The 11,118-nt window shown below is 62.3% G+C and overlaps 1 protein-coding gene across 1 annotated transcript; it reads left to right on the top strand.

Moving 5' to 3' along the window:
- Window positions 1-4,556: 4,556 nt before the first annotated feature.
- Window positions 4,557-11,102, top strand: LOC137163546 (zinc finger protein Gfi-1b-like). The gene is made up of 7 exons (XM_067563811.1): window positions 4,557-4,636; window positions 6,414-6,509; window positions 6,784-6,984; window positions 7,412-7,596; window positions 9,172-9,315; window positions 9,600-9,765; window positions 10,451-11,102. Exons 2-7 carry the CDS (start codon window positions 6,422-6,424, stop codon window positions 10,663-10,665), a joined length of 999 nt encoding a protein of 332 aa, XP_067419912.1. The 5' UTR covers window positions 4,557-4,636; window positions 6,414-6,421; the 3' UTR covers window positions 10,666-11,102.
- The last annotated feature ends 16 nt before the right edge of the window (window positions 11,103-11,118 follow it).

Genomic DNA, 11,118 nt, shown 5'->3' with positions numbered 1-11,118 from the left:
GAATCCATCGCGCCTCTTGGGAAATTGTCCCTGGAGTTCATTCCCTTCACAGCTAAAATACACATTTTATTTCTAGCCTGAATTTATTTAGCCTCAGCTTCCGGCCAGTGGATGTTCTCTGCCTTTGTACTCCGGCTTGGATTATCACAGTGATGGCAGAAGGCTGCTCTTATGACCAGCTGCCAAAGGCTCCAAGCAATCCAATGGCTGGAATTTAAAGCCAGACAAATTTAGACTGAAAATAAGGTGCGGATCTTTAACGGTGAGGGGTGACTGATCTCCAGAAATTACTTAGGGGCATGATGGATTCTCCAGCACGTGAGCACAAGTTTTTTTCAAAGAGCTACTGTAGCTGAAGCACAAGATATGGGCTGGATGCTGGAATCCCTGGATGCGATGCTCTGGCCTGGGTTATGCAGGAGGTCGGACGAGCTGATCATAGTGGCCCCATCTGGTCTTAAACTCCATGCAAGGGGGTGAGGGGAGAACTGGTATGGGACATACAGGGCCAGATCTTCAGGGGGTTGTAAATCAATATCCCTCCTCTGACTTTAGTGGGGCAATTCTGATTTACATCAGCGCAGGATCCAGCCCAGACTCTTTGCCATCTTGGTTACTGGCGCAGAGCCAGCCCAGACCAGTGAGTGAAAATTGAGGGCGGATGTTTTGTGGGTCTGAGTCCTGGTCCTTGTCGGGCTGGTGTCCACGTCACACCGACTAGTCCTAACTGGCCGCTGCGGGGCCGTGGAGCCGTGATTGAGTGCGCCATAGAGGAAGGCGTATGGGGCAAGTGACCCGTCATGGCCTATTGGGAGAGGCCTTCTCTCTCCAGAGCACAGCAGTCAGTCCAGCTCCTTTTCCACGCTCTGAATCCAGGCTTCGCCCACCTCTGAGAATAACTCACACTGAGGGTAGATTCAGCAGCACTCACATGCCAATCCCGTGCCAATCATTCAGAAGGACTGCCCTCTCCCCCATGCTGAGCGGGCTCTCACCAAGTGACCCTGGCCAGATGTCCCTTTGCTCCTTGCCGGGGCTGCTGAATTCGGCCAGGACTCCTGCTCCTCGCCCCATGGCTTCAAGCAATAATCTGGCCCTGCTAGCCGTTTGCCTGGGTATCAGGGAGCCTCTGAGCTTCCCCTCCATAGAGACAGGGCAAGCAGTGGACAGGGCAGGCTGTAGTATCTTGTGCAGCTGAGTTGCCGCTGGCTGTGCCTGCCAGGCTCCTAGCAGATCAGCTGCCCCAGTGTTGGAGGGCACGAGCCAACCTTTAGCTAATGAAGGTTAAGTAGAAACTTTCCCTGGGAGCAGATTAATTCCATTATTGCCTGCACGGGGCATCCTCTGGAGCTGGCTACTGCTGCAGGTGGGATACCGAGCCGGATGGGCCCGTCAGTGTGAGCCAGGCTGGCAGCTGTGTAGATGTACTCAATTATTGCATGCACCAGATGGTTTGACTTGCTGCTCGAGAGATGATCAGGGGCCTGGAGCACAAGACTTATGAGGAGAGGCTGAGGGAACTGGGCTTGTTTAGTCTGCAGAAGAGAAGAATGAGGGGGGATTTGATAGCAGCCTTTAACTACCTGAAAGGGGGTTCCAGGAAGGATGGAGCTAGGCTGTTCTCAGTGGTGGCAGATGACAGAACTAGGAGCAATGGTCTCCAGTTGCAGTGGGGGAAGGTCTAGGTTGGATATTAGGACAAACCTTTTTCCCTAGTCGGATGGTGAAGCACTGGAATGGGTTACCTAGGGAGGTGGTGGAATCTCCATTCCTAGAGGTTTTTAAGGCCCGGCTTGACAAAGCCCTGGCTGGGATGGTTTAGTTGGGGTTGGTCCTGCTTTGAGCAGGAGATTGGACTAGATACCTCCTGGGGTCCCTTCCAACCCTCATCTTCTATGATTCAGCAGAGCAAAGGCATCGCCCCTGCTGCCCATTCAGCTCTTGCACTGAGCCAGCCGGCCCGGCCCAGAGCGAGATCTGTGCAAACAGCCTCCCGGCTAAGCCAGGAAGTGGGCAGGGGAATCAGGGCTCCCATGAGTCAGAGCAGAACCAGACAGCAAAGGAGTGAAACTGGCTCCTGGCTGACAGGATGCTCGGAGGTGCACGCTGCAGGAGGGACCAAGAGCTGGACCAAGCAATGCTTAGACGGGGGGTCAGCTATTAGCCAGCAGGTGGGTTTGGAAGAGCTGACTGAAGGTGGGGCTTTCCATCAAGATTTTAAAGCCTTGACTGCCTGTGTGAAGGCCTTAAATAATAGTGTGTGTGCTGGCCAAAACCTACCCCCATGGCTGTGATTCAAGCTGGAAGCTCCACCCCAGAGGTGGCTGCACTCCAGCGGACTGGGTGTACGTCAGCTGGGACGGAGGGGCCTGCTCTTGCCTTCTTCCATGCCCTCCTCTTTACATTTTCAGGTCTATAGGAGAGGAACTGGCAATAGTGCAGGCCTCCTGCTGTTCTGTTTGCTGGGGCCCAGCCACGCTGCTCCCATTTCCCATCCATATCGACCATCCCCAGCCATTGCAGGGCTGGGCTCATCTGTTACCCGCACCCTAGGGCACCCCACCTTTACCCCAATCCGTAGGACTCAAGGCATAACCGGGTTAAGGCATTCCCTTCCCTTTCCCAAGCCATAGAGCTCCAGGGGAAAGGCACCTCCCCTTACCCAATTCCCACTCTAGAACTCAGGGTCACCTGTTCCCAGCCCGTACAGCTCCGGGCGTAATTCTCTGCAGCTTAGCAGGATCTGTTACCAGTGAAGGAGCCTGCCACAGTAATCTCTTTATTCTCTGTTTATTACCAATTGCCAAAAGAGAATCCACACGCTCAGCGTACAATGCTCACCACTCCCAGTAAGGCTGACAAACTTCTCCTGGTGGCCGATCCAGATTAGATCATCTTATGGCTGCTGTTTCGCCTGCTATAGCTGCTGAAGCTTAGCCCAAGAACCAGGTCTAAGCCTCGCCAAAAAACAAGGCCTCAGACCTAATGCATCCAGCGCGTCTCCTGTCCCTCTGTCCCTATCAACCCTTCCCACCACAGTGGTCTCTCCTTACCGGCTCTGTCCACACACCAGCCATGCCCACCACTCTTGGGTGAGGGTCTCCCCATTGACCCTTGCCGCCCCATGGCCTTGTGTTCTGTGTATCCTACACAGCTGCCCCCACAACTCCTGGACACGCCTGCGGGGACCCTCCCTCCCCAGAGCCCTCGCCGCAGCCATGGAGAACCTTCAAGCAGAGGGACGGTGTCAGCCGGCCACGCAGCCCCCACAGCTGCCCTCCCTCACCTTGCCCTGGTCCCTCCTTTCTGAATTCCTAACGCAGCTCACGGGGCTTGAACCAAGCCCCTGGGCAACGCTCGGCTGCACAGGGAAGAATTGACGTTTGTCATCAAGCGTTTGACTGAAGCCGAGAGACCAAGGTGACGGGCCAGGCCCGGAGGCGCAGGGTTTGCTCTGCCCCATGTCTCTGTGTGAATGGGGCTAGTGCTGGTGAGAATGAGAGGGGAGCCTGCCCGGAAGGCGGAGGGGTGGCACTGCCCCCTGCCCAACCTTTAGCCTGGTGGTTCGAGCACTGAGTTGGGATGTGGGTGACCCCTCTTCAAATCCTACATCCCAGCCCAGTACCCGAGACTGTCCTAAAACGTAGCAGGTGGGACCGCTGCCTTCGCTGGCTGGGTTTGGAACAGCACCTCGGTGACCTCTGAGGCCACCTACCGGCTCGGGCCCCGCAGTTGAGACGGCCGCGCCTCTGCTTATCTTCCCTGGTTTCTGGCTCGCTCTGGGGCTGAGGCATCTGGTCACATGGAGGGAGGCAACCGTGCACATGCCCAGGGCAGAAACTTGGAGCCAACAGACATTTTACTCTGAAATTAACAGAGGTGCCGAGTTTAGGCATTTGCCGGTTTGGCGCAGGGGTTTTGTGGATCACGAGGGTGCATAAAACTGGGACTTCGGCCTCGGTTCCTCCACTGTCAAAGGGGGGATGTTGAGCTGTCCTTTGTCTGTCCCGCCTAGTTAGATTGTAAACTCCTGGGAGCAGGGCCTGTCTCTCTCCCTCGGCGTCTATGCGGCACCCGGCATGGGAGAGATCTCCATCCTGGTGACGGAGCTGGACTCGAGATCGCCTCCTGCTGGCCGTGCAGTGAACGAGCAGTTTTCAGAGCACGGATTTCTGCCCAGATAGGCAGAGAAACCAGCACTGCCGTGAGTGCGTTACGGGCTGGTGGAAAGAGCGTAATTCACAGCTCAGGGAAGTCTCTAAGCTACAGAGCGGGGACAGTCGGCACCATTTGTCCTGCCTTGGGACGAGAGCGAGTCCAGCCAACCTCAGACCCCCTCTGCTGACGGCCCCATTGAAGTGCAACACCCCCCCAGCCTCTCCCCTGGTTGCACAGCTGGGTCGGGGACTGTTGCTACCAGACCCAACCCCCCCCTTGCCGCTGGCCAGTCGTCTCTGCCTCACAGCTGGCAGTTGGGCGCCTCTTCGTATCAGAAGGAAACCAGCTGTGGTTTGCAACGGGGAGCGTTGGCCTGATTGGCTGCGCGTCACACGGGTGCTCTGCCCTGCCCCAGCTCTTGGGCTGAGGTAGTGGGATAGCCATCCGCAGAGGTTCCCCCACGGCACGGAGGCTGCAGGTGAGTGAACCCTGGGGGGGGGGGCGAGGCCCAGCCGCTCGCCGTAGCACGGCTTCCTTACTGCCAGTGGACTGTGTCTGGCCAGGCTGGGTACAAGCGGGGCTTCCACATGGCAGGAAATAGCGTGGAGCTAGGCGCAATCGGGGCCAGTGTGGGCAGTACACCTGCAGGGACGGCTGTAGGGAACAGAACCCAGGAGACCTGACTCCAGCCCCCCTTCCTGTACCCACTAGACCCACCCTCCTCCCAGAGCAGGGCATAGACCCCAGGCGTCCTGCTGCCCAGCCTCAGCGTGCCTTAGCCCACTACAGCCCATCCCTTCCTACAGCCGTAAATCCAAGCCAGTTCCGTCTATCCCGCTAGCCTGCCGGGCCAGCTCTTGCTCCACGGCCTGGCCCCCTCCCGCACTGCACTGGCCCCCGCACTGTCCGGGGGGGGCAACACTGGAGCGGGCACTCTGCAGGGAAGGGGGCGCTGTCCTGTAGCTTGCTGGTGCCACTTACTTCCTCATCTCCCAGCCACCCTGGGGGACAGTCAGTGGGGCCGTTTAAGGGGCCAGTGGGGCTCAGCGGGCGCCGGGGGGGGGGGACGGAGCCCGGATGGCTTCGCCACTAGCTTTATGTAGGAAAAACTTCCTGCAATCCCTCAGGCCAGATCCCCGGCTGGAGTAAAGTGGTGTCACTCTGCTGGAATCAGTGAGGTCAGCTCTGCGGGAGGTGAACATTAGATGTTTGCCTTTGGAGTCAGGTTGGTTTTACCAGCTGAGGCGCCAGCCAATTTGTACAGCACGGCAGCAGCCGGCTCGTGGCTGCGTCTGAGCTTGGCTTGGAGATAGTCTGTTCTATGGCCGGGAGGGGGCGAGGGGTCTAGCAGCGAGTCAGGACTCCTGGGTTCTCGGGGAGATGAGTAGCACCTAGGGATTTGGGCTGGGGCAGGCTGGGTGTCAGGACTCCTGGGTTCTAGCCCCAGCTCAGAGAGGGGAGTGGGGTCTACTGGTTAGATCGGGGGGGCTGGGTGTCAGGACTCCTGGGTTCCTTCCACTCCCAGTTTTGCCATTGTCTTGCTGCATAACCTCAGCACAAATCTCCATCAGTTAACTGGGGATCCCCCGAGCTGCCTTTCAGGGTGACTGGGGGGGGGGAGGGTGTGTGTGTGTGTGTGTGTATTTGATGATTAGCCCCAGTTGGTGTAAGGGAGCATCTGACTGTTCCTGGGGCCAGACTCATCAGCCCCATGGTTTAGCAGGCACCGTTGTGCACGGGGCTGTACAAACAAGTGCAAGTCCTGGTTCCTGCCCTCAGCCAGGCACAGATGGGGAAGTTGAGGCATTGAGAGGGGAAGGCACTGACCCAAGGACACACAGCAAGTCAGAGACAGACAGAAACCAGGTGTCCTGACTCCCAGTCCTTCCCCTCCCGCTCAAACCAGTAGACCCTCACGTCCCGCCCAGAGCTGGGAACAGAACCCAGGAGTCCTCACTCCCCGCCCCAATGTTCTAACCACTAGCCTCCAAACCTGCCTCGTGCTGGGGATAGCACCCAGGGGAGCTGACCCCCCACCCCGTCTGCAAAGGAGAATGGCCGGCCTTGAGCTGAGGGGTGAGTGATGGAGGGGTCACCTAGTGACTCGCCCCTACGGGGAGCTGCTCCTGGGGTGAGAGGCCGCGACCTGTTAGGCCTGTCCGGGTCATTCCCAGCTGGCTCAGCCCCACCGCATGCCCCATGGGGCAGGGGCTGGGCCAGCCACATAGTGACTCCTGTCTCTGCCCGTCCCACAGCTGCCAGGATGCCGCGCTCCTTCCTGGTGAGAAGCAAGAGGGGCCCAAGCCCCCCGGGGCAGCGACTGGAGGAGACAGGGCCCCTGGGTCTCGGTGGTGAGTGGGAGCAGAGGGATGGGGGGGCGGAGGGGTGAGCTGGGGCAGCAGGTGAGGGAAAAGGGCGGAGAATGTGGGGGGGGGGGGGGCGGGGGAATGGGTGGAGACAGGCGAGGGGAGAAGGGCGCCCTCTACTGGAGAGCAGGGGAGGGGCCGGGAATGGGGGCGGCTGGCAGAGGGAATGGTGGAGGCTGGGGCTTCGCCTGCCCTACCCAGGGTAGGAGCTGAGTGGGCAGGAGGCTCAAAGAATCTCACCAGCAAATCCTCCTTCCAGCGCCAGCCTGGGCAGTACCCCGAGTGGGGCAGGTGCTGGCCCAGCCCCCCGAGCTGGGCCAGGGGGCAGAGGAAGGGAGCAGAGCCCATCCCAGGGCCTTGGCGAGCCAGGGGGTGCAAGATGAGGCAGTCGGCCAGCCACTGCGCAACCCCCCCTCCAAGATGGACTTCAACCAGAACTGGGCCTGTCTGCCCCTGCCAGGTAACTTCCCCCTGCTCCTCCCCAGCTTCAGCCTCCCAAGGGGTCCCCTCTTGATCCTGCACCAGCCCCACCATCCCCAGCTTCCCTCTCGGGGCTCAGTCGCCATGGCCCCCCCAACCTAGCCTCCTCCCCCACTGGGAACCCGACTGAAACTCACCAACCGCATCTTACACAAGGGTAACTAACCACCACCACACCAGCCCCCAGGAGAACCCTGAGCCCCATTGCCTGCCCCACAGAGCCAGCCGGAGCCCAGGCTGGGTCCAGATCAGTGCTGGAGCCCCCTGGAGGGGAAAGGCCCCATATCCCAGTCCCTGCCCCCCAAACCAGCCAGGCTCCAGCCCCTACCCTGGGGCCAGATCGGAGCCGGCGCCCCCTGCAGGGGAAAGGCCCCGTGTCCCAGCCCATCACTTGCTGTTTCCCGTAGGCATGAGCCGCCCCCCGGGCGCGTCCTTCAACCCCTTCTGGAGCAGCTCCCCCAGCCCCGAGCTGCAGCATCTGGTGCCGAGTTCGGGGAGGGAGCTGGGCAGGGAGGCAGAGGGGACCCCTGGCCTCCTGGGATCTCTCCTGCTCTTCTCCAAGCCTCCGCACCGGTGCAGCCGCTGTGACAAGGTAACAGCCCCCTCAGCCCCCAAGTGAGCCCGTCCTGCATGGTCCAGCCAGGGGAGCTCCACCCCCCCTCCCCCAAGCACTCAGCCTCCCCCCCGGCCGTGCTGCCGGTGACGGGGCTGCGTGGAGGCTCCTGTCCCCCTGGGAACTGGCTGGAGAACCCGTCCCACCTCGCTTCACGCGGGCACCACCCCTGCCACGGCCAGCTCGGCCGGATCAGAACCGGAGCCCCCTGGAGGGGAAAGGCCCCGTATCCCAGTCTCTGCCCCCCCCCGGGGCCAGATCATTGCTGGCACCTCCTAGAGGGGAAAGGCCCCGTGTCCTGTTCCCCACCCCTGAGCCAGCCAGGCCCCACCTGGGGATGGGTTGGAGCTGGCGCCCCCTAGAGGGGAAAGGGTTGAGTGCAGGCCCCTCCCCCCACCCTCCGGCCTGGTGCTGCCCAGCGTAGGGCTGCTCTGCCCCATGGGCCGGGCTCTGGTGCTGCCCTGGGGCCAGGTCTAAGCTCCAGCGCATTTACCCTCTCTGTGCAGCATCACCCGGCCCATGGGGCGCCGTCACTGGGGCCGCAAAGGGAGACCATTCGGGGGCCTGATCCCTGCGCCCCCCCCCCCCTTTGGCTCAGTGAGGCACCTGAGGGGAGCGGGTGAGGCCCAGCTGTGACCCCATCGGAGCCAATGCACCTCAAGCCTTTCACCCCAGCAGGGCTGGCTCCGATGGTCCCACCGAGTCTGCGGGACAAAGCCCTGGTCGCACTCAGGGGTTCGGCTCAGGGCTGTGAGCTCAGCCCAGCTGCTGGCTCTGGGGCGGCCTCCCACATGTGTCATGAGTTTGGGACAGGTCTCAGCCCCTTTCTCAGTGTGTCTGGATCATCCCAGCATCATTCCCCGGCCCCTGGCATTGTAGTGGCCCCGCTGCCGCACACCAGAGAGTGCTATGGGGCTGCAGGCAGCGCACAGCTGGGCGGACGCTCTAGGGCAGTCACAGGGGGCAGCATGACCTAGTGGACAAAGCACCAGACTGGGACTCCTGGGTTCTCTGCCCTGCTTGGGTGAGTTCGTCCCCTCCCTCTCTGTGCCTCAGTTTACCCTCCCTCGTGTCTGTTTAGGGTGTGACCTCGGTGGCCCAGGGACCATGGCACTCTGATTGGGCACAGCCCAGTGCGATGGCGACTGAGTCTCCATAGGGGGCACCAGGTGCTACCGAAATGGTGCGGTGGAAACGCTCCCTGCTTGCTTGGAGCTGCCTGGCAGCTAAACGGGCCCCGGCCCTTCCAGGGGCTGCCCAGCCGGCGCCGTCCCCCGTGTGAGATGGGGAGGGGCCTTAACTGTGAGGGTGCCGCGTCGGCGTCAAGAGAGGGTGGCTCTAGACCAAAGGCAGGTGGTACAGACTGGCCCCACAAACATCATCTGGCCAGGCACTGGACAGGGTGGGATGGAGAAGTTGGGCTAGATCACTGCTGTGATGAGTTTGGGGTGGTCTCAGTCCCCCCCTCCCCCCACCCGCTGTGCCCAGCAACAATTCCAGGCTGTACAGTTGGGGCAGGCTCCCCTTGTTGACCCTCTGCCCCATCCCGCCTAGGTCCTCCCGTCATCCCAGAGTCCGGGCAGCCACCTGAAATGCTCAACGCTCTGCAGCCAGCTGGCCCCGTGGGCGATGTATAGCCACCCGGGCAGCCTGCAGCAGCAGCTGGCCCCGCCCTGCCTGGGCAAAGGGAAGCCAGAGGTGGGTGAGGGCTGGGCGGTGGCTGGTGATATACACGGGCGGGTGTGGAGGCTGGGGGCTGGATGGGCAGCCACTGGGGCAGTGGGCAGCCATGGGTCTAACATGGGGGGGTGCCAGGCCCGTTGCCATGGGGTTGGGGTGAATAAGACAGGTGGCTGGGGGGCGGGTCACTGGAGGAGGCTGGGAACGGCTGCAGCGTTGCCCTCCCCCACGCCGCAGCCCTCCCCCCCACCCAACCCCTCCATCCCCTGGGCCCCAGTTGATGCCGGTGGGTCTGCCTGCAGCTGAGGAGCTTCCCCTGCCGGGTCTGCGGGAAGCAGTTCAAGCGCTCGTCCACCCTCTCCACGCACCTGCTCATCCACTCGGACACCCGGCCTTTCCCCTGCCCCTTCTGCGGGAAACGCTTCCACCAGAAATCCGACATGAAGAAACACACCTTCATCCACACAGGTCAGGGGCAGCCAGCGCGGCCTGCGCCCCCCGCAGGACAGGGGCAGAGCTGCGGGGGGCCCAGGGCGGGGCTGGCAAGAGGGTGGGGGGGGGGTTGCATGTCAGGAGTGAGGGGTTGCGGGGGGGGTCCCAGGGCTGGGCTGGCAAGGGGGGGGGGGGGCTGCGTGTCAGGAGTGAGGGGCTGTTGGGGGCCCCAGGGCTGGGCTGGCAGAGGAGTGGGGGGGGCTGCATGGTGGGAGTGAGGGGCTGTGGGGGGGGCCCAGGGCTGGGCTGGCTGGGGGCCGCCTGGCGGGAATGACACTGAGTGACCAGCCTGACACTTGGTGCATTTGCCCCCATTTCTTACCCTCCCACCTGTTCCAGCCCCCCTGGGTGGGGAGAGGGGGCCTCGACACCTCCCCCTTACAAGGCTGCACTGCACATCCATGCAGCACCACCACCACCTGGTGGCCGGATCGGGGAATGGCAGGTGAAAGGGGTCAGGGATCTGCAGGGCCCATGGCCGGCGGGTCGCTGGGCCACCTGGGCCCGTGGCTGTCACAGCAGCTGGGGCCCTGCTACTCTAGGGTCCCTCCAGCCCTGCAGGAGCCTGGCTGGATTCAGCGGGGCCCTGCTCCTTTGTTCCCTGGGCGCTTGGCTGCATCCTGCCCCCCCCCCAACCCCTGATCTCTTGCTCTCCCCCCAGGTGAGAAGCCTCACAAATGCCAGGTGTGCGGCAAAGCCTTCAGCCAGAGCTCCAACCTCATCACCCACAGCCGCAAGCACTCGGGGCACAAGCCCTTTGCCTGCTCCCTGTGCCCCAAGGGCTTCCAGCGGAAGGTGGACCTGCGGCGCCACCAGGAGACCCATGGGCTCTTCCACAGCCCCGGGAGCGGCCAGGCGCTGGGCGCCCTCCGCTAGGGGCCAGGCAGGCGAGGCCTGGGATGATGACTGGGACACCCGGCCTGCAGGGGGAGCTGAGGAGGCCAGAGGAGACACCCCAGCGCTGAGGGGGCTCCACGATCATCCTCCCTGCCCAAGCCCCCATCGCATCCCACCCCCCCCCTGTGCCTGGCAGGCACTGCTGGGACCCGCAGCTGCCGTGTGACGGAGCTGGCACCCGCCACGAGGAATCAGCTTCCGTGGGCCTCTCCTGCCAGCCGGACGCTGGCTCCCCCCCCAGCAGAAGGGCTGGCGCAGCGGGACACTCGGCGGAGCTGTTTGGGGCGAGGGGGAAGCACCAGCCTGGTTGCCCTGGGGCGTCTCTGCACCCGGCTCCTTGCATCAGCTCCCAGGGGGCTGGGCTGGGGGGAGACGCGTCGAGGGCTGTCCCGCGCGTGGGGACGGGTCCCCAGTAAGCAGAGACGGCTCCAC

The sequence above is a fragment of the Emydura macquarii genome, unplaced genomic scaffold, assembly GCF_026122565.2.
Source record: "Emydura macquarii macquarii isolate MOO-44397 ecotype Brisbane River unplaced genomic scaffold, CSIRO-AGI_Emac_v2 contig_2617, whole genome shotgun sequence".
Classification (NCBI taxonomy): domain Eukaryota; kingdom Metazoa; phylum Chordata; order Testudines; family Chelidae; genus Emydura; species Emydura macquarii.
Note: the sequence above shows the minus strand (reverse complement) of the source record. Positions and strands in the feature narration are given on the sequence as shown.

Coding starts and splice junctions, on each gene's coding strand:
- LOC137163546 (XM_067563811.1), top strand. CDS start 6,422: ATGCCGCGCTCCTTCCTGGTGAGAAGCAAGAGGGGCCCAAGCCCCCCG. Junction 6,510..6,783: donor AGGGCCCCTGGGTCTCGGTG/GTGAGTGGGAGC, acceptor TCCTCCTTCCAG/CGCCAGCCTGGGCAGTACCC. Junction 9,766..10,450: donor ACACACCTTCATCCACACAG/GTCAGGGGCAGC, acceptor CTCTCCCCCCAG/GTGAGAAGCCTCACAAATGC.